The 24,136-nt window shown below is 38.5% G+C and overlaps 1 protein-coding gene across 2 annotated transcripts in view; it reads right to left on the reverse strand.

The window, feature by feature from the left end:
* Positions 1-703: 703 nt before the first annotated feature.
* Positions 704-24,136, reverse strand: part of LOC127444497 (testican-3-like) — a 42,739-nt gene continuing 19,306 nt past the window's right edge. For both annotated transcript variants that reach the window (XM_051703872.1, XM_051703871.1), the window contains 7 exons: positions 22,039-22,144; positions 21,170-21,269; positions 15,696-15,809; positions 15,367-15,588; positions 14,893-14,955; positions 7,855-7,992; positions 704-1,812 (listed from right to left, as the gene is read on the reverse strand). In XM_051703872.1, coding sequence (XP_051559832.1) covers positions 1,667-1,812; positions 7,855-7,992; positions 14,893-14,955; positions 15,367-15,588; positions 15,696-15,809; positions 21,170-21,269; positions 22,039-22,144 — 889 coding nt within the window. In that variant the 3' untranslated portion in view covers positions 704-1,666. The remainder of the gene's footprint in view (positions 1,813-7,854; positions 7,993-14,892; positions 14,956-15,366; positions 15,589-15,695; positions 15,810-21,169; positions 21,270-22,038; positions 22,145-24,136) is intronic.

Here is a 24,136-nt window from a genome sequence, read left to right on the forward strand (position 1 = left end):
GAGGGAATTTTCATTTTTGGGTGAACTACCCCTTTAAGTGATAGGCATTTGATTATGTTTGAATGATTAAACAAGTGCCCAACCCCTCAGATAGCCCATTTTGCGTGCCTTCGAGAGAGTGTGTGTACTAATGAGAAATTCTGGAACAAAAAATATAAAAATTGTGTTTAAATAAAATGCAGCATTAACCAGACCATATCTCACAAACACTCTTACATGCACAAATGCACGTACACATAGGCACATTCACACAGAATTAAGAATAACTCAGTTTTGGTCTGTATAACTTTATTTCAGCAAATGATATACTAATTAATGTATACTGTAAAAAACAAACAAACCAAAAAAGTGTTATCTCTATGACAACAGCTGGACAGATGACAACACTGATAAAGGTTGTTTCTTTGACCTCTCTAATAGATTATCATCATTAACTCATTTGACCGAATAACTCAAATTATTATTATTTTTTTTCAGAAAACACAACAATGTCCATAGAAGGAAATCTGCATTGTCATACAGTATGCACATTTCGAAAACAAAAAGTCTGACAGAAATGCAGAAGCACTGAGAGAGACAAGGAGAATAAGTGACAGCAGCAGCATCTATTGTACGATTTGTTGTCGACAGTAACATACGCAAACTACCTAACATGTCGACTTTCTCCTATAGACCAAAACAACAAAGAGAAAACACCTCTCCATTCATTAAGCTTCATATGGCAGTCAAGAGTTCTTCAGTACATTCTAAATATATCACTCTTTCTTTCTCCAGACCTCTCTATTTCCTCCATTACTTCATGTTGCGTCAAAGGCACCTCATGCCCAAGGACTGCCAAAACGATGTCAAGATCAGTGTGCGTATGCATGTGTGAGTGTGTATTATCCATGTTTCCTCTCATAACATTGACACTCCAGGCTGTGTCTGAACCATTCCAAACATATTAATACTCTAGAATGTCCCCCCTTTACAAATCAAATACTGATTCATTTTGGCTAATCAAGTAGTTTACCTGCAATCTTTATTAGTGATTATAAATTCTGCTGATTAAAACCCAGGATTAATTAGTGTAGGTTTGTGATAATGTAGCATTGTTTTAACTGTTGTTAAAATGAGAGAAAATGTGTGAAAAGGGGTCATATTTTGTCCCTAATAGCAAAATCATGAAAAACAGGAGACAATCTGCATTTACCCTTCATGCCTGTAAAAATCACATCCTTAATTTCAAGAGTTATGGAGTGAGAATTCAAAGTAAGAGAGCTTCTCATGGAATCATGCCTTCAGGTGTGTATAAGCATGTATTTTATATGTGTATGTGTGTGTTTGTGCATGTTTATCAGTGCAAACAATAAACCCTCATTAATCGGTTAAAACGCTCACCAAACCTACTTCTGAATTCCTGAATTCCAAGGTCTGTCAATACACTTCTTCACTTTGGATGATTAAAAAAAAAAAGAAAAAAAAAAAGAAACGTGGTTATCAAATGTTGATATTAATTCTATACAAATGTTATACAGCACAGGGGCAGATGAATCCTTTAGTAATGTTAGTACTGTATTCTGCCAAGGTCACCTAGAAACGTGCTTTTAGACCAAATGAAAGTCCGTTTTTCTTTTATTTGGTTCCTTCTTTTGAATTTTTCTGAAAGTTAAAAATGAAAAACGGACTATGACAGGTATCCATTCTCATCATCAACTTGATCATATTCATCCTCATCATCTCCCATATCCTCTTCATCATTTACAGCATCACCATTCTCATCGTCTGTGAGCAGAGAGTCACCACTGCCAAAATCTCCAGAAGCCTCCATTGCTAAAGGGGAAAATGATAGCTGTTTTAATTCTAGGACTTTGAAAGATTCACCCAAATTTTAAAATTCTGTTAGTATTTACTCATTATTTACTTAAGCCCAAAGTATACTTCGGTCAGATGTGAATGCCAGGCGTATGTGTACAGGATGCATGATGCAAATTTTGTCATAAGGCAGGGTGCTTGAGCACTAAATGTGTGCGGCATGATTTTGTAACTGAACGCAGGTGCTCGAGAAGTTATTTCCACTAATTAGTGGGTCCACAAGGTGGCAATACTTACATTGGAGCTGTCGCATTGATATGTTATTGTTGAGGCAGTCAGATGTGAATGTGTACTACAGTGTAGTATACACATGTGGAGGAAGTAGAGAACGTGGCGTTTTGGCAGCTTGGTTTCAACAAATACTCTTTTTACAGTGAGGAGGAAGTTTTGAGTTCTGAAACTTACAGTATGTTTTTATGACACAGTGACCTCTTATATGTTAAAAGATCAAGGAAACTTTGATTCCTCATGTCATGAACCCTTTAAATGGCTGCATTTGCATTTACTTTATGTTTTAGAACGTCGCTTTCTGCAAAACCCCGGAGAAAGACATTTTCTTAAATGCAAATAGAAAGCGATTTATCTACAGGAGTCTGCAGTTGCGTTGTGTATATATTTGACGTGAATGCTGACATGGAAGTGGCAGCGGAATTGGTAGCCCTCGTGTAAAGCCCTCCTCGTGTGAAGACCTACTTGTGTAAAGACCAGTGAGTCTACCTGTGCGAGTCCACCGAGCAAGGACACCGACAAGGCGCCACTCACCATAGCACTTAAGTATATTTAATTGTATTTATTCTCTTATATTTTCCTTCTACATTAGAATATGTCTTCTTCATGAATAACATGTGCCCTAAAGCACATCCCTGTTATCTGTTACAGAGAGTTTACACGATAGATGCAGGACACAATGCAACCAACACAACATACGGCCACTCTGCACATAAGCGCCTGCTCCGCTCTCTTTTTAGTGGGACTCTGGAACTGCCAGTCAGCTGTGAACAAAGCTGACTTCATTCCAGCCTTCGCCACACATTCCACCCTCAGCATCCTTGCGCTGACAGAAACAGCAACACCCGCTGCTCTCTCCAACAACTTCTCCTTCTCTCACACCCCTCGACTCACCGGTAGGGGTGGGGGACCGGTTTGCTCATTTAAAACAACTGGACATTTTAACCACACTCCTCTCTATGAAACAATACTTCTTTTGAATTCCATGCTATTACTACAATGCAACCCACAAAAATCCATGCTGTTGTCATCTATCGCCCTCCAGGTCAGCTGGCAAACTTTCTTGAGGAGCTGGATGTCCTGCTGTCCTCCTTCGCTGAAAATAGTAGGCCATTTGCGGTGCTTGGAGATTTCAACATACACCAAGACAAGCCCCAGGCCACTGATCTTCATGCTCTTCTGGCCTCGTTTGACTTGGAAAGAATAAGCACAACAGCAACTCACAGATTGGGCAACCAGCTGGACCTAATTTTTACACGTAATTGTACCAACTCAAATATTCTTGTTACTCCTTAACATGCCTCTGATCACTACTTTGTTCAATTCAACATCACTCTCCCATCTATATTAAAACAGACTCCGCCTTTGGTTTCCTTTTACCGTAACCTCCGTTCTCTTTCAACCTCACGCCTTTCCACTGCTGTCTCTACCTCTCTTCCCACACAAAACTTATTTTCCACACATTAAGCTCTACTTTAACAAACTGTCTAGACAGCATCTGTCCTCTCTCCTCTAGGCCAGCGCATATGACACCATCCAGCCCATGGCTCTCTGACATCCTTTGTGAACATCAGAGTGACCTCAGGGCTGCTGAGAGGAGATGGCAGAAATCTAAAGATACAGCAGATCTGGGTAAGTATCAGTCTCTGCTTGCAACTTTTTCAGATAACGTTAAATCTGCAAAAACTTCCTATTACCAGAACAAGATCAACAGCACCACAGACACTTGCAGCTTGTTTAGAACATTTAACACACTTCTCTGTCCTCCCTCTCCACCACCTGAAATATCACTGACAGCAGATGTCTTCGCCACATTTTTTACTAATAAGGTTACAGCCATCAGCAATACATTCTCAGCACCACACCCTCTCAAACACCCCCCTCCTGTATGCAGCTCTTCTGTCTCTATGTTCTCTCCTCTGACTGACACTGAGGTCTCTAAACTCCTCCTCTCCAACCACCCCGCCACCTGTTCCCTTGACCCCATTCCTTCTCACCTTCTCCAGGCCATCTCTCATCCATCCTACCTGCACTTATACACATAATTAACACATCTCTACTTACAGGCATTTTCCCCACTACATTTAAGCAGGCTCGAGTAACCCCGCTGCAGAAAAAACCTGCATTTAACCCCACTCAAGTACAACACTACAGACCAGTCTCTCTCATCCCATTCATGGCGAAAACACTTGAAAGGGCAGTTTTCAATCAGATCTCTGCCTATCTCTCACAGAACAAGCTGCTGGATGACAATCAGTCAGGCTTCAAAAGTGGACACTCCACCAAGACTACCCTGCTGTCTGTCACTGAGTCGCTGAGACAGGCGAGAGCTGGATCCAGATCATCCGTCCTGATTCTACTGGACCTTTCTGCAGCCTTTGACACAGTCAACCATCAGATCCTACTCTCCACCCTCTCTACTCTGGGCATCACAGGAACTGTGCTTGACTGGTTTAATTCCTATCTCTCAGGTAGGTCCTTAAAGGTAGCATGGAGAGGTACCTCAGGGCTCAGTGCTTGGGCTACTTCTCTACTCTATATACACAACATCACTGGGACCCATCATTCAGGCACATGGTTTCTCTTACAACTGCTACACCAAAGTCAAACAGCTCTACTTGTCTTTCCAACCCAACGACACCATGGTGACTGCTCAAATCTCTGCCTGTTTGGCAGACATCTCGGCCTGGATGAAGGAACACCACCTGCAACTTAACCCAGCCAAGACTAAGCTCCTTGTCTTTCCAGCCAACCCTGCTATTGAACATAACATCATCATCAGCTGGGATCAACTACAGTAACACCTTCCAAAACGGTCAGAAATCTAGGGGTAACCATCGATAATCAACTAAATTTTACAGACCACATCTCAAAGACAGCACGATCATGTAGATTTACACTCTACAATATCAGAAAGATAAGACCCTTCCTCTCTGAACATGCCACACAACTTCTTGTTCAGTCACTTGTCATAACTAGGCTGGACTACTGTAACGCTCTCATTGCAGGCCTCCCTGCATGCGCAATTAGACCCCTGCAAATGATCCAGAATGCAGCAGCATGTCTGATCTTTAATGAACCAAAGAGAGCGCATGTTACACCACTCCTTGTCTCTCTTCACTGGCTGCCGGTTGATGCATGTATCAAATTCAAGGCTCTGATGCTGGAATACAGAACAGTTACTGGATCTGCTCCAGCATACCTAAAATCATTTCTGCAGAGCTATGTTCCCACCAGAAGGCTGCAGTCGGCTAAGGAATGGCGCCTTGTTGTACCAACACAAAGAGGCACCAAAACACTTTCCCGGACTTTCAGTTTCATCTTACCACGTTGGTGGAATGACCTTCCCAACTCCATCTGTGAAGCTGACTCACTTTCTGTCATAGAAAATGGCTAACAAAACATCTTTTCCATGAGCACTTAACCAGTCACCAAAAAAAAAAAAAAAAAAAAAAAAAATCTTGTTGCACTTTAATCTGTCTTGAATACTACTATTCTGATGCTAGTGAAACTTCATTATGCAGCACTTCTCGTACCACTGTCTCCTAAAGATGATTCGCTTATAATGTATTCCTCTTTTGTAAGTCGCTTTGGATAAACTGTCAAATGAATAAACGTAAATGTAAAAATGCATGTCAACATGGTCAAAGTCTTGACAGAATGAAAGATACAGAAGCCTCAGAGAAGTGAAATGATGTCCACACAGCAAACCAACAAGAAACTATGCTTCTACCACAGGTAAAGAGCTGTTGTTCCAACCACACAACTTTGCGATGCTGTTTGTGAATGTTCATTGGAAATACAGTTTCAGGAATCACAGAATCATTGAACTATGTTGGTAATGATGGAACTTGCAACCATAGTTGGATAACAGTGCTTTTGGGAAAGGCACCTGGTCTTGTAGAATCACGTTACTATACCATTTTTGCAGAATTATTTTTAAGTGGCTCGTTGTACATATCACAGCAGTTTCCTGGTTAAATAAACACTAGAGGCGCTTCAACAATGACTTTTTTTCACTTTCACATAAATCACAAGTAAATGGCAGATTATCAGTTCATAAATACATACTTTTCGCTCTGTTCCTCACACAATTATATTTTATAACATCAAAACACGTTTACTATAGCGCATGACTTGAAAGGCAATACATTTTAATGTTTGCATTAACCAACTACATTTACAAGCTTATTCGAGTGCAAGCAAGTTGCGTAGTAGCTCAACTGATAGTGTTGTATGTGTGATGGAAAGGACTGTGGTATAAGTCCGAAGAGCATTTGATCTGACATGTGAATCGAAAATAAACAGTGTCACAGCATTTGTTTATTTTATGTCACATTTGCTTTTATGACATTATCGGTTAGGTTTAGGTTTAAGGTTTAGGGTAGGAACATAGGTTTTGTTGATTTAAATCTCAAGAGCCTGTTTCTCAAAAGCATCGTTAGCGAAATAGGGTTGCAAGTTCCATCGTTACAAACATAGTTCAACAATTTGGTGTTTCCCAAAACTGTAGTTCCTCCTGTGGTTAGAAGCTTCTTGTTATTTTACTGTGTGGACATCTTTTGACTTCGTTGAAGCTTCTATATCTTTCATTCCATATATATCTTTCATTCTGTCAAGACTTTGACCACGTTTTCATGCACTCAAGAAAACGGCTTATTCTGGGGGTATTCGCAAAAAGGGGCGTTATGAAACGTCATGCAAATATTAAGAGATTAAAGGCTATTAATAGAAAAAGCTTTAACACACATGGTTTCTCTCAGAAAACACAGCATATTTGTCCATGTTAATGCATAATTGGCATTCTTAAATGTTTTTGAAGTGTGCACATTTGCGTGTGTGCCCAAGTCAGTCAGGGGAACCCTGAAGTCTAATGTAAAGGGAAACCACACTATTGTACTGCAATGCATCTGTTGCATTACACAATGCACGCCACTTTTGTTTCTTCAGCAGCTTTCGCACCTAAAACAGCTTTCTGGTGTAAATCTTCATGTTCTTATTTATTTACATTTATGCATTTTAGCTGACGCTTTTATCCAAAGTGACTTACAGCGCCCTGATTACAGGGACAATCCCCCTGGAGCAACCTGGAGTTAAGTGCTTTGCTCAAGGACACAACAGTGGTGGCTGTGGGGATTGAACCAACAACCTTCCAATTACCAGTTCAGTGCTTTAGTCCACTACACCACCACCCAAATTGTTTTAACCCAATTTTTCTTAACAACAGAGTGGTGGCTCATTCAAACAGTTCTTTCATAGAATTGAATTTTGGAAATCATAATTTATGCATTTTTTAATATTTTATAAATATACAGTATATATTTGAAGTCAAAGAACAATCTCTAATATTCTGGGTGGTCCTAGGTCTAATTTCGGCCCACACTTTGCTACGCCACTGGGCTTCAGAAGACTAGGAATATGGGTCATATGGACTACTAATATTGTTTTTTTTTTTTATCTTTTAGAAGCTTGACAGCCCCTGGTCATTAATAACTATCGTTGTATAGCAAGAGCTGTGCAACAACTCTTTTGTGTACTTTTTGTTGTATGAAAAAATTTTATGGGTTTGTAGTGCATTGGAGTTGAACATAATTTTAAAATAAGTACTAATAAAGACAGAATTTTAATTTTTTGAAATTCCTTTAACATTTTAAACATTTTACAGTTAAAAGATGTACTCCTTTGTATTATTTGTATTACTTATTTGTATTTTCTCATTCCTAGATAATGAATCAAAAGATTTGAGGTAACATATGATGTCCCCGTTCTTACCGCAGTCAGCATGCCCAAGTGTATGTGACCCCGCAACTTCATTTCCATAGCGATCGACACACCAGCACTGACCACTGCTGCCGTGACACTGGTGAGCTTTATAGAAGCCATCCTCATCACAGGAGGGAATGTACGGACCTGCACATACAACATACATTAGCATCAGTCCTAATGTCATGAAACATTACTGGCAAGATTATATGCAGCCACTGAGAGTGTCTCAGCCACACTCACACAAAGAGAGGGAAGATATATTTAATGTCAAAGAACATAACAGTCACCTCTGACATCTCTATCTCTCTCTCTGTCTCTTGCACACGTTTTTTGCATTTCAACTTAACAGCTTCTTGCCAGAGAGTCAGCACAGTAAAAGATTTTTTTTGTCTTTTTATAATTCAGTGCCAGAAGCCATAGAGCCGTCATTGTGCGTTGCACTCAGGGGAGAAACGGCATAAAAATATCCTTCTTTTCATGTCCAATTTCCCCTCATCTCATTCCCCTGCTCAAATTAAACACAAGACCTTCAGAGAGACAGAGGGAAAGAAATTCCTAGTGTGCCTAGTGATTTCTAGTTTTTATAGAACTATTGTTGGCTTTTCTCTCACTGTTTGGCACCCTAGTTTTACTGTAACTGTGCTCAGGATGACATTTTGATGGTTTTTTTTAATACAATGTAAACTGCGAAATTATTTTGAGTTTTGGATTTTAGAGTATAAACAATGGAGAAATACTTCAGTAACAACATCAGAGGATATTTCACTGTTTTCATACATAGATGTTTCACAGTGTAGTAAGTACATTAGTGGTTGATCAATATATCGCAGAGGCAGATAAATCGACCAATATTTGATAATTAAAATTTTTGTCATTGGCCGATAAATTTTCCTGTTAGGATGATTAGTTTCTAAAGCCGAGAAGGTGCCGAAAATCACCTGCTTACATGTGAAGGAGCCGTCTGAGACATGTAAATGCCCAACCACAGTTTGCTTTGTTGTTACGTGCCATTGTGTTTCTACAATAATAGACTGCCGTGCAACAACATCTACTTTTAACTGTCCTGTGTATCAGAGCCGCAACAGAAGCACAGGAGTGTGTTTCAACTTCATATACCGTCTGCAAATTTGTGGGTGTCTCGTTTAAACAGATGTAATTCCCGAACCTCACGGAACTTGTGCAAATCCAGTGTTTTCTTCCTGTGGATTGCTCATAAATCTTCCTCTGAAGCATGTATTCTTTCAACCTGGATCAAAGCTTGGTTACTCAGACACCCCATGCAGGCGATCAGGGCCTTGTAAACTGAAAGCTGTCAGGAGATTGCTGCTTGCTGGATCCACACTAGCGTGAGAGAGCAACTTCAAAGTACAAGCGCTTCACATGTGCTATAAGAAAATGTCATATTCACTGTGCACTCTATGTATAATTAGGCTATTTCAGTCATTTAATTTTGTGAGGAAATGCGATTGCTAATGCTCACATACAGTCCGTGGTTGCTGGACTACTGTGTGCACTGTTGTTATTTCCTTCTTCCTAATGTATTAACGATATCTTTATGTGCATACAAATTACTAAAATGGGAAGCCTGGTCTCTTGAAATTTACGTGAGCATTGCAATGTTTTTGCAAAACTGAAATTACGTGCTTCATTACACGTTTGGCTGCAGTTTTTAAGTGAAATGTCCAGCGGGGGGCGCCAAATCCGAGCGACATGAGGTTGAGACCAGACATGGTTTTTAGATGGCCGTTTTAATAAGTAAAACGTACCTCCCTAATTTAAAACTGTACTCTAAACCTAACCAATAGTGTCTGGAAAGATAAATGAGAGTTTAACAAAACAGACATCTTACCCTTTACCAACACCTAACCCTAACTGATAGTGTTTTCAAATGCAAATTGAGAATAAAAAAAAGAAAACACACATTAACTGAAGCAGTCATGTCATTTTGTGTCATTTCTATGCCACTTTCACTTTCATGTGTCTTTGGCTGGACTTGAACTGCAGTTGTTGAGCCCAAACTCCAATGCTCTATCAGGTGAGCTACCAAGCAAGCTAACCATACAGGAATAAGTGTGTATATGTAGGTGGGTCTGTAATACAATTGTTAAAATGTTTCGTTTTTCAAATCATGCATTAAAGTAAAAGTGTTTTGATATCATAACATAGTGGGGGATGAGTAAAAGAGTGGAAAAATATGTTTTTATAAATCAAAATCAGCAACTGCACTCGTGATTTGTGTGACAATGATAAAAGCACACAGTTATTATAGTGCCTCTAGTGTTCGTTTCACCAGGAAACTGCAGTGAAACATAGAGAGCGGCACATACAAGTCAGTTTGCAAAAATTTATATAGAGTAATGTTCATTCTATGAGGCCAGTTTGAAAATGGGATGACTAAATGGAAACCAGGAGAAAATGCTATCTACCATTAACCCTACAGGCTATCACCACAAAATAACCAGTTAAAACAAAGACATTGGTTAAAGTAAATCAGTTAAGAATGTCAAACAATGTCTAAAATATCCTACATTTATTTAAATTTCTGTTAAAAAGAGCCATTGTGCTCCCTCGTCTCCCCTGCACTTACACATATACATGCACACGCACGCGCGCACATGCACACATTGACACTCGAGTCGCGACCAACAAATAGAGCCGCACCCCTGTGACTTGATCAATACAACAATTTCTATTATCCGGAATAACTTTTAATGTTTCGATGCATTTTACCCTAATCAGCATCCTTCGTTGCTAGTTTTAAAATGACGTTTTTGAATTAGCAATGAAGGCTTGAGCTGTATCAAAGCTGGATACACTTGATCAATACAACATTTTCTATATTATCTGAAATATCTCTGGGAAAAACTCTCGCGCTCCCCCTCTTTTTACACACTTTCACACTCGTGGACACACATTATACGCATAACGCACACACTTAAGGCCCAAACATACTTGTGAGAGAAAAACAGAGTCGTCATGTCAGCGCACTCCTGCATCTTAGTGGGGATGAAAAAAAGTTATTAAGGTTTACAACGGGAATATGGCGACACACGTCTTGGCAATTTTGAAGCAATGTTCTCGTCTTCTGACGAGAGCTGCAACAAAAAAAGGTAATCCCAGAAGCGATCTCTCTCATTTTCTGAGTTTCTCTCTTTCGATCCCTCAAACACACTACCTTATTACTCCAGTAAGTCCTCGAGTAAAGCAGTGCAATCCTCCATTGCTAGTTCTAATGTGACGTTTTTGACTTAGCAACGAAGGCTTGAGCTGTATTAAAGTAAGATGCTGAATCTGTGGCGGAAGAAAGTAGTTCCTCTCATAAGAGCGTTTTAGGGATGAAAACCAGAAAATGTCTTGAGATAAAACCCTGAACGATGTCTTAAGGTGTGGTAACCGTGGTATAAGCGGAATAATTGACTCTGGCCAGTTGAATTGTTGAAAAATAATGCACACCCGAGGTGCAATGGTCACTCCGCTGCGCGTCGAGACTGCATTACCACCTTGGGTGTGCGTTATTTTTCAACAATTCAACAGTCCGTCATCAATTATTCCTTACTTATACGACAGTTAGTTCCGGTTCTCTAATTTGACTGAACAATTGGTGATATTTTGTATTTTAAAATTTTTTTTTTTCCCTTTTTCACCCAATTTGGAATGCCCAATTCCGGTGTCTGAGACTGTCAACCCGTCAATCTTATCATGTGACTTGTTGAGTGCGTTGCCACAGAGACATAGCGTGTGTGGAGGCTTCACGCCATCCGCCGCGGCATCCACGCTCAACTCACCACATGCCCCACCGAGAACAAACCACATTATAGCGACCACGAAGAGGTTACCCCATGTGACTCTACCCTCCCTAACAACCGGGCCAATTTGGTTGCTTAGGAGACCTGGCTGGAGTCACTCAGCACGCCCTGGGATTCGAACTAGCAAACTCCAGGGGTGGTAGCCAGCGTGCTGGAGCTTTTAAAGCCGCAATGTCTCTCTGGCTACAGAAAAGTGAAATAAACCCGACTAATGACACATACACATTCAACTCTACCACAGAGTTGTATCAGAGTTGTACAGAGAGTATCACTTTTATAATGAAACAAACATTATAACTTGCTTGTTTGAGCAGTTAATTCACCCGTTCTCAGTATCAGAGCATTATTGCATCTCTTTACGATCTGCCACAGTGTTGCCAAATATTTCTCATGGGAAATTGCCAAGGCTCGCAAAAATGTCAATAGAAGTAGCTAAATCAAGTGATGAAGTCATTTATTACATAAGATGTCAAATTTACATATGTAAATGAATTGCCGTAAAGAGCTACGGTGTAGAACCATATTTGTTTTTATTGAACTAATGATTTAACAATTAGTATTTAACTACTAATCATTTAGCCATCACTAATTGAAATTGTCAAACATTTAGACAATGGGGGATTTCTATTAATTAGTTTATATATATTTTTTGTTATTTTGTTTTGTAATTAAACTGCATTATTGAACATTGGCAGTGTAGTGTTGGGGATGGTTTTTAAAAATTTTTTAAACATGGATCTATATGCCTTATAATGCCTCGTGTGGAGCTGTTTTGGAGACAATATGCAATATATCTTCTTTTTTTTTTACGTATCTTTTGTGATGCTGAACCATCAGTGTGTATTACTTGTGCCAGTTACTGTGTCACAATGTCTTTTTGACAGTGACACCTCATCTGTTCATATCACTTATCTCTACACTTTATTATAGATCAGGGGTACATATCCATTCTATTCTATCTCTTTCTCTCTCTCACCCTGCTAGATAATTTCTCAATGCTCTTCCAATGCTGTAGTCTGACTTTTCTTTTCTAAATGGAGAGCATGTATGTGAACTGAGGTTGAGACTGTCGCAACAAATACCAACAACACGTAAGCTCGTAAGCCATTCGATTTATAGAATATACGTATATACATAAATACAACTCCTGATGGCATACAGGTCAGTCATATTACTTGAAACACAGAGGGGTGCTAGAACACAGAGAAAAATTAGACATCATTCACGATAGAGCTGATGTTTTTTTGTGTCACCAGATGTCACTAAAGCAGACTACAAAAGTCGCTAATATTGTCGCTAGTTGCTAGATGGCTCTTTTACTCGCTAAGGGGTTCAAAAAGTTGCTAAATCTAGCGACAAATTCGCTAAATTGGCAACACTGCTCTACACAGTCTCGATGGACTGACTTTCTAAATTCCAATAACAACACATAATAGTGTGAGGGTGGGTCTTAAGCAATTAACATCCAATAAAAGGAAACTTGATGGCAAAAACCACGTTTTGCACAAGTGAACTTAAACCAAACTTTAATGTCTGCACTAGGTTTTTTAAAGAAACAAACACCTGTATATACCATTGCAATAATATTAACTTTTACAACCCATTAAAAAATCTAAAGGAACTTGTAATAAAGAAACAGTATTAATTAAAGCACTCCCTTCACTAAAAGCCTATGGGGCTATAGACTAATAAGAATATAAGGAAAATATTCTCAGAATGTATATTTAAAGGTGCAGTATGTAAGATTCAGAAACCCTTGTTATTAATGACACCTGTGGCCGTTAAGTGAACTGCAGCCAGCTACCTGTTGCTTGTGCTGGCACTCGTGCACACACTCCATAGGGACGCGAGCGAGCATCGGCCAGAACAATGACGTAACGAACAAAGAGACTGAACGTGATTCACCGACATCATGCTGACAGATGAGGTAGCATAATTAAAATTACACAGTTATGATTGTTTTACTACAAACTTTGAGACTAAACTAAAACTACTTATCAGCTAACATAGCATACTGATACACACATACAGCTACATACTACCGAACTATACCAGACAGTTTACTGTTGCACTGTTATGTTGCACTATTGTATGTTTTGTATGTCATATGTTGTACTACGATCAACAAACCAGCGTATTTGCTTAAATTGATCCTGTATACCTGACTTTTACTATAAAGAGAAGATCGTTGAAATTATTTGAAAGTTACGAGGTAGCTTACAATTCGTCAGCGTTAGCAGGCAAGATCAAGTTAGCTAAAATTACACAGATCAATCTTTATGGCACTATATTTCACATGCTTTGCACTTATGTAAGCTTACCTGTCCAATAAGAAGAACGCCAATTCAAGGTCGGTTTTGATCCCCAACACCGAACGAAGGTCCCTCCAGGAATCAAATACCCTGCCGATGTTCACTCTAGTTTTTGCTCGACCACGATCACGTTCCCGCTTAGCCAGACCAGATTCAGTAGATACATTTTTTTTTTTTTTTTTTTTTTTGCCTTACTCAGAGTTTGTGTAGGAGTTGATGTTGTGCTGGGAGCTGGCCGTTTGCTGGATTCCATCTCTAAGATAACGTTACCAAGTGTTGCAGTTTGTTGTCGCTGTTGAATAGCAGAAGAGACGCACTGAGGCAAGGCTCTCGGAAGCGCGCATAACGTCACATCCTTTGGATTTTCCCGGCAAAACCGACCCTCTCCCTTCCCTTCCTTGGCATAAAAATCAGTCTACAGGATTTAATAGGCAACCTAGGAAGTCCGGGAAGGGCTAATTTTTTAAGTTGTGTTACAAGCCGTTCACACATTGGCAAAAAAAAGCGAATATTACATGAAGATTGTTACATACTGCACCTTTAAGTGACTCAGTATTCATAAGTGTTGACTTTTCTGTATAGTGACGTCACTTTTAAGTGGGTTACATTTATGTTTGTGCCATTTCGGACAGGTTGTCAGTCTGTGGGTAGCTCGGCGGCAATTTCGATAATTGTGGTGTTGATTCTCTGGCTCAAAGCTCACAAAACAAAGAGTTGAGTAGTTTATATACTGTATATCAGTATATCAGATTGGTGGTATACATGATATTATCATTTGCTGACCAATATGGGTTGTTCAATGAAACGCCAACTTCTGTTAATCATCCAATTGGGAGCAGTTATCTTCTCCTATTTAAAAAATTACACAGTTCCTGCCTGTGAGGAAATTACATAAAGAAACAAAACACACAAGGGAATGGACTCACCAAGCAATTTCTTCCCAGCTAGCTGTTTGTGGATACTGGTCATCTCTGATTGGCAGGGAGCCTCTGCAACACATTGATTTCAGATCAGTGGTGAGGGAAGACACATTACCCCTACCAGCTCCATTCATTGCTATCAAGTTCATGTTGTAATTTCTCTTATATTCGTCTCTGAAGCGATCAACAAAATGCCCTGTCGCTCATCTCAGTCACGACGGTTAGGACAAAATCTAATATTTAAATGGAAGAGATAGATTTTCTCATATCACGTCTGGTTTGGATGCCATGTAAATTAACTGTTCTTTAACTGGAATGTGTTCTGACCTATTAGGCAATGTACATGTGAAGGTTTCTTCTGCAACATGCACAACAGTGGTACAGTATGTGAACAAACTCTTGTGTTTGGCTGTGTATGAGAAGACTGGTTTCTCTTGAAATACTTTAACTGAAAGCATGTGAAAAAGTGTGTGAGTTTACCCTGGTATCTCTGAAAGCAGGAACACCACTCCTGGCTGGAAATGAGCCTGTCTCTGTCTGGGTCACATGACATAAGGAAGTCATTAGTGCACACATCTCTCTTCTCTGAGCTCAGGCTGGAAAGCTCTGATTGGTCGAGCTGACGGTCAAAGTTTGTGTCCAGTCTGGAGAACATCCAACCCAGAGAGTCCTTACAGAGGGGCACCTTACTCGTGTCTACCTCTACACATAGAGAACGGAAATTGTCTGTGTTACAGTTGATTAGTTGTCAAGCTAGCTCAAATATTAGCAGCTATTATGCATTACTGCATGTGTGTGTATGTACTCACTCTTCTCTGGCTTCTGGAACATGAGTTTCTTGCTTGGATTGCCACTCTCATGTAGAGCTGTGATCCAGTCTCTTAATCTGTTAACCGCTTCAGTCATCTCTGCATTCCCGCAGTCTACAAATAAAAATACGCACAGAATATTAATACATACACTGTAAAAAGTGAAACTGTGAAATTATTACTTTTAGGGCTTGAAATTACTTTCATTGGTGTAACCTAATGTAGTCAGGTTGCATCAGTCATTTAAATTAATATTTTTGACTTAAAACCCATAACTGTGATTGAAATAATACCGCATGAAGCAGGCTACCTGATACTAGTGTACATAAATCAAACAGACTGTTGTTGTATGAGAAAAGTACATTTGAAAGTACATGCTTGGGAGGACCTAGCTAGTGATTGATCGACCAGTTGAGAAAACCTCTTGTGAGGTCAATGTCTTCTTCAAATAGTAGCATGGGTAGTTCACTGTATGTTTCATGTTTCAAATCCCTTTCTTTACTTTCTGACATTTTGGCCTTTAGCATTTGCGAGAGGCTCAACTGAAGAGCTCAGTTAATAGAGGATTATGCTTTTGATCCTTTAAGAGGGATATGTTAACAGATCTGGACTGCTAACATAAAAAGTTTGCAGGTTCATTGCTGGATAAGGCCAATCCATGAACTACAGAGTGATGTTTTATTCCCAACAGCTCTCTCCCCTTTTTGCCCTCAAGGAAGGTACTTATGTCTAGTTAACCCTTGGGGTAAGGGCAGCAATTCCTGCCATTATTTACTAGAGAGAGTGTATCCCTGCCTGATGTTGCTGTTTGCTAGAAATCCTATGAAGATATTCCAATATAATGGATAACATCAGCAAAAACTGTGCCCGCTGGTGAGATTTATACATCCAATGTATAAATAATTTCCAATTTACTTTGTCAAATGCATTTTCTGCACCACATGACACAATTATTTCTTCCAACTTGTTTTGATGTGTTCATTAGATTTAAAAGTCTTTGTATTTTGTTTGGGGATGGTGTGAGGCATTTGCTAAATCTTGTTTTGTTGTAATGAATTAATGTGCGTAACTTATTGAATTCTTGTTGCTAATGCTTCAGACATCTGTGCTGACTGTTGATAAGGTGCAATATCGGAAGGAAGTGTTGGGTCTAAGGATGCAGCTGAGAGGGGTTATATCCATGTGTTCTGGAATTTTGGATTTGTTCTTATGTCATTTGCTTGTACAGTAATGAAATGTTTTGGACCATTTTTATCTGGTTTTCTTAAACCCAATTACTGTTAATGGGAAGTCAGTGAAGTCAATAAGTATTGCGTGCCCTCGCAATAGTTTGCGTGCCCTCGCAATACATTTTGCATTCCCTTGCAATAGTTTTGCATTCTTTCACAATAAGTTTTGCGTGCCCTCACAATAGTTTTGCGTTCCCTTGCAATATGTTTTGTATGCCCTCGAAATAGTTTGCGTGCCCTCGCAATAAATTTTGCGTTCCCTCGCAATAAATTTACCATGGTTTTACTACAGTAACCATATTTTAACCTTGATATTTGTAGAAAAACTACAGAGTCCCTAAGAGGACAGGGTGGGAATTTTTTTTCTGAAATAATTTTGCGTGTCCTTGCAATAAGTTTTGTGTGCCCTCGCAATAAGTTTTGCATTCCCTCACAACAGTTTTGCATTCCCTCGCAATAAGTTTTGCGTTCCATCGCAATAAGTTTTGCGTGACCTCACAATAGTTTTGCATTCCCTTGCAATAAGTTTTGCGTACCATCGCAATAAGTTTTGCGTGACCTCACAATAGTTTTGCATGCCCACGCAATAAGTTTTGCATTCCCTCATAACAGTTTTGCACTCCCTCGCAATAGTTTTGCATTCCCTCTCAATAAGTTTTGCGTGCCTTCGCAATTCCCATGCCATGGGTTTTGCGTGCCCTCGCAATAGTTTTGCATTCCTTCGCAATAAATTTACCATTGTTTTACTACCATAACCATATTTTAACCTTGATATTTATAGTAAAACTATGGAGCCCCTAAGAGGACAGGGTGGCAATGTGAAAAGTAGGCTAAGTAAAGCAACCTTTTTTTTGGCGGAAATTAATTTTAATTTCAGTATGCTTTATTACTTCATTTTTATTTATTTATTTAGGCATTTATACAATTCATGACAGTTCATTGCATCCAACATCACCTTTATTTAAAAAAATTCTGAAAAGGAATAGGCTGAAGCTTATTATGCCTACAATTTTTACCTCTATATTTTTATAATCTCTCTTTAAATATTTAAATTTACAGTCCTATTCACAACTCATTCACCCTAACAAATTAATTATTTGAATCAAACTTGGTGTATTAATATGCCTTTTAGAATGTGAAGTCATAGGAATTTTCATTTTACAATGACTTTGAGTTCCAGTTCAAATCAGAATTTCAATTCAACTCTTATCTGTTTTAGATAAAATTTCATATATCATTGTGCAAGGCTGAGCAAAAAACATTTTTGAAATCAGACCCACTTTATATTAGGTGGCCTTAACTACTATGTACTTAACCATTTGATACAATTAACTTATTTTGTACATACATATTGTTGCATGTAATTACATTTGTAGTTACACTGTTTACTTTACCCATAACCATAACCCAACCCTTACCCCAAAAACTAACTCTAACCCCTAATCCTAACCCTAGCTTTACTCTTAAACCTACCCGTACCTCAACCTCAGTAGCAGCAAATGTGGATATTTTTCAGAACAACATGTAAATACATAGTTTTGTATGTAATTAATGTTAGTACATAGTAGTTAAGGCCACCTAATATAAAGTGTGACCCAAAAATCTATAAAAAAAAAATCTTTAATGAAAGCATGACAAGCTTTGATCAACATTGCCAAACCCCGAAAGCTGTGTAACATTCCCACACGCAAACAGAGACATAGCTACTGAAAATGAATGCCAAAGACTGCAGAAGAAAACAACAAAATACACTCTAAAGATGACCCTCATACAAACTAACAAAAACATACTACTGCAAACACATTTGGCCTGAATAACAATGGCCCTTCTTTTAAAACTTTTCTCTATGCTGTCAGATCTCCAAAACTATGTTTCATATACCTTACACTACATGGCCACACCTCTGGCTAATAAATGGGTTGGGCTATTTCAGCTACATCCGTTCCTAACAGGTGCATAAAATCAAGCATACAGTACAGTCAATACATTTCTTTAGACAAATATTTTCAGTACAATGTGGCGAACCTTTTCTGTACTAGCATTAAATTCCCCAGTGCACAGGTCCAAAAAGAAATAGTTTACTGAGTCTGGTGTGAAAGAACACAACTGGCCTAGACAAAGCTCAGACCTGAACACAGTTTGGGATGAAGCGGAACCCCTGCTCCGAGCCAGGCACCCTCCCATAACCCAACATCCGTGCCTGACCTCACTGATGCTCTTGTGTCTGAATGTGAGCAAATCTCTGCAGACATTTTCCAACATCAAGTGGAGAGACTTTCCTGAAAAGTGTTAGATGTTATTGCATCAAAAGGGAGGACCGATTTCCTTTTCATGCCCATGATTTTGAAAATAAAAGTTCAACCTGGTATTACAGAAATCTAGCTCCTCAGACACCTTTTTAAAGAAAATAAATTAGGCCTACATAGGAAGAGCTTTGGTCTTACTGATAGTTGGCAACTGGAAAAACTGTACACTAGATTAAACTGTACACTTCGTTTTAACTGTGAGCTGTCACTGACAGCCTTTTGTTGACGAAGGTGAGTGAATTTCTTCTATAGCCTGCAGTTGAAGACAGGACTTATGTTCATTGGGATAATGATGAAAAAAAAAACATTACTGAGGTGTCTTTTTCTTTCACACACACATGTTGGTGCAGCTATCATTATGAGGACTCTCCATGGACATACTGATTTTTATAATGTACAAACTATAGATTCTGTCCCCTAACCCTAACCCTACCCCTAAACCTAACCCTCACAAAAAACTTTCTGCATTTTTACACTTTCAATAAAACATCGTTTAGTATGTTTTTTTAAGTGATTTGAATTATGGGGACACTAGAAATGTCCTCATAAACCACATTTATAGCATAATACCCTTGTAATTACCGGTTTGTAACCTAAAAAAAAGTTCTCATAAAGCACTTAAACCTGCCCACACCCACCCACACACCCACACACACACACACACACACACACACACACACAAATACTGACATAAACAATCTGGAACAGCAAACATTTAATAAGTTCCTAAGGGATTCAGTAGGTTTGAGATCCTACACAAAATATAGACTAGTTTGGTGTATTGAAATGTCTTTGCAAACTCGTTGTTGCAGAAAGCATGCCAAGTATTCTCCCTAGAGGGTAAGCATCCCTCCCCACAGCTAGAGGATGAAAGATTGTTTTTTTTAGATAATATAGTAGAATAATTTGCTAGTTCATCCACTAACTACTACATATCATCATTACCATAAAGTATATGAGGACTCAAGAAAAAAAAAGAAGTATGCACTATTTATATTCTACACAGTATGACATTTTTTTCCATGCATAGAATCCCTGAATGACCGACTGCCTTTGCCAAACATGCAACATACAACAGATCACAATGCACTGAGTGCTATCCCTCAATGCAAGGTGCTCAACTTGACCTTTGATTTCAAGTGTGACAAATGAACTGAAAGTCATGACAACTCTCTGAATATTTGAAGTATTATACTGGATATGACAAGTTGATCTTGGTGGACTAGATCTGCTTGAGCTGCTGCTGCAGAGCAAGTACGAAGACTGGCTAATGCTAGAACACACAGACATGCTATGTCAAGCATGCAACATGCTGCTTCACAATTAGACACACTGTACATACAATCACCGTGAAGCAGATCTAGACCAGTGATGCTGGGGAGGAGGAGGGGTTTAGGGAGAAAACTCTCATAGCGCACCACAGAAAGACCAGCTACCGGCAACAACACTGAGGCAATTTAAATGCTAGACAAAGAGGGAGTACACTAGTTGATTTGCTAACAGATTATATGTTCAAAAGTCCTATCATGAAACTCAACCATATAGAGTTTCATGACTGAACTTTAAGTAATTATATCAGCTGCGATTTAAACATCCCCTTCTTTACTCATCATTTAAATTGGATTGCCAAGAGAGTTAAGATACTTTTACACAAAAATACGTATTATTTAAATATATTTTCCAAGATGATAATTTACTGAATTAAACATGGAATATGATGAGGTGATGTGACAATACTTACTGTTTGAACTTATCATTGCATAATACATACTGTTTCACATACCATTTCAAAACATTGTAGGCAGTATATAGTGTATACTACAAATTATGTACTAAGCAGTATGCTAGTATTCCATTCCAAAGAAAGCCAATGTGTGTTTACTCTGTCTGTGCACAAAGCCATATGGGACTAATAGAAATGAACTGCATCAATATGTACCTCTCTTCTCCACAGGACTCCCTGAAGGGCAGGGGCACTGTCCTGGACATTTCACAGAAATCTGCTTCCCAGAGATGCAGGCTTGATATTCCAGTTTACACTACAACACACACATACACAAAGCTGAGATTAAGTAAATAAATTACTTTGTCAATCAGGGATTAATCTCTCTTGGTTGAATACCTCTGTGACACAGCTTTGTGAAAAGCAATTCAGACCGTATACACATACAGAAACTTACACACATTGTTGGGTAGGGTACATGTAATAAAGATGATGTAATCAGATTACAAAAATCTATTACTTGTAATTAATCTAAAAGTGTCATCTAAAAGATTAGATTGTGTAATTTGCAATCACTATGAGATATCTTTTCAGAAGTTACTGTATGTTCCCTAATACTGCTTACTTGCACACAAACATGTGAACTTAGCTATCTAAATGGGGACATAAAGTATCATAGGCTACAAATTTGTCCCCAAATTATAAATACGCACACACACACACACACACACACACACACACACATGCTGGTGCGGCTATCCTTATGAGGACTCTCCATAGACATAATGATTTTTATACTGTACGAACTATAGATTCTATCCCCTAACCCAAACCCTCACAAAAAACGTTCTGCATTTTTACATTTTCCAAAAAAAACAAAAAATAGTTTAGTATGTTTTTTAAGCGATTTGAATTATGGGGACACTAGAAATGTCCTCATAAACCACATTTATAGCATAGTACCCTTGTAATTACCAGTAATTACCAGTTTGTAACCTAATAAAATGTCCTTGTAAACCACCCAAACCCCCCCCACCCACACACACAGTGAAAATCATTGCAAACAGGTAGAGAGCGTGTATTACCTTGGTGGAGTAAGTATGTCCATCTGTTCCACAAACAGGTGAAGGATGCACCACTGGACATCTCTTGCAATTTAGCAGTGGTGAGTTCAAATTCACATCTTTAAAACTGCACACAGAGAGATTGAGAGGCACACAAAATTAAGAGGCCCAACAGTGCTGACCTGCAGAAATGCAGCCTGATTTTGTCCCTTCACCTTCTATTATCTAACGCAGTGGTTTTCAACTGGTGGTCCGCAACCCAAAATTGGGTCCCAGGTCTGCTCTGATAGGGTCATGGACAGAATTAAAAAACAAAGCTAAATGCAAATAACAAAATGCAACTAACCATATAATCATGCATATTTAGGATAGCAAATTAAATAGTAGCTATTATCAACTTTTTTTCTTTTATCCCCCATTGCCTGTCTTTTATTGGGTTATTGAAGGGATAAATCACCTAAAAATGAAAATTCTCTCATCATTAACTCACCCTTATGCCATCCAATATGCGTATGACTTTCTTGCATCTGCAGAACACAAATTATGATTTTTAGAAGAATATTACATATATTATATAATATTGCAGCTCTGTAGGTCCATACAATGCAAGTGAATGGGTGCCAAAATGTTTATGCTCCAAAAAGCACATAAACACAGCATGAAAGTAATCCATACAATTACATTGTTTTAATTCATATCTTCAGAAGTGATGTCATAGGTGTGGGTGAGAAACAGATCAATATTTAAGACATTTCTTGCTTTAAATTCTTCTCCCTGCCCATTAGACGGCGTATGCATAAAGAATGTGAATCGCCAAAAACACAAGAAGAAGAATGTAAAGTGATCTGTTTCTCACTCACACTTATTATATCACTTCTGAAGATATTGATTTAACCACTGGATTCTTGTGGATTACGTTTATGCTGACTTATGTGATTTTTGGAGTTTAAACATTTTGGCACCCATTCACTTGCATTGTATGGACCAACAGAGCTGAGATATTCTTCTAAATATCTTCATTTGTGTTCAGTAGATGAAAGAAAGTCATACACATGTGGGATGGCATGAGGGTGAGTAAATGATGAGATAATTTTCATGTTTGGGTGAACTATTCCTTTAAAAAACATTTGTGTTATGTTATCAACCCCAATTCACTTCCTGATTAGTTTCATAACTCTAGCATTGCAAAATCCAGGTCAGTGCATTCCTTATTTTCAACACACACACACACACACACACACACACACACACACACACACACACACACACACACACACACACACACACACACACACACAAACACATACACACACACACACACAAACACATGCACACACACACACACACACACACACACAAACACACACACACACACACACACAAACACATGCACACACACACACACACACACACACACAAACACATACACACACACACACACAAACACATGCACACACACACAAACACATACAAACACACACACAAACACACACACACACACACACACACACACAAACACATACATACACACAAACACATACACACACACACACACACACACACACACAGGGGTGTAAAGTAATTGAGTAAAAATACTTAAGTATTATACTTAAGTATTTTTTGGGGGATTTGTACTTTACTTGAGTGCAGTTTAAACGGAATACTTGTACTTTTACTTAATTACATTTCCAAAGAAAATTCTGTTACTTTTTACTCCTTACAATTTTATTTATTTAATTTTTTTTGTCCTAACCTTTATTCTACACCTGCTACTTCTACAGATGGGACAGTAATAAAGTCAAAAATGATCATTCACGTTGCAAATATATATATAAAAACAAATGGCTTTCGTAATTAAAAGTGTACATGTAATTTATTTCTACACTTGCCTTCATATTTAAATCATATCTATGAATTTCTTATTTGCTGAATTATTGTTGTTATTGTTAGGCAACAATTAATTATAATAATAACTATAAAACCAGCAATGATAATGATGATAATAATGATAATAAAATAATGGAATTGAGTAAATGTTAATTATGAATTTTATTGAATTCATCTATCTGCTCAACAGCAAGGTTTGGTAGCAAACCTCAGAAAATGATTCACAAAACCA

Source organism: Myxocyprinus asiaticus, chromosome 8, assembly GCF_019703515.2.
Source record: "Myxocyprinus asiaticus isolate MX2 ecotype Aquarium Trade chromosome 8, UBuf_Myxa_2, whole genome shotgun sequence".
Lineage (NCBI taxonomy): Eukaryota > Metazoa > Chordata > Actinopteri > Cypriniformes > Catostomidae > Myxocyprinus > Myxocyprinus asiaticus.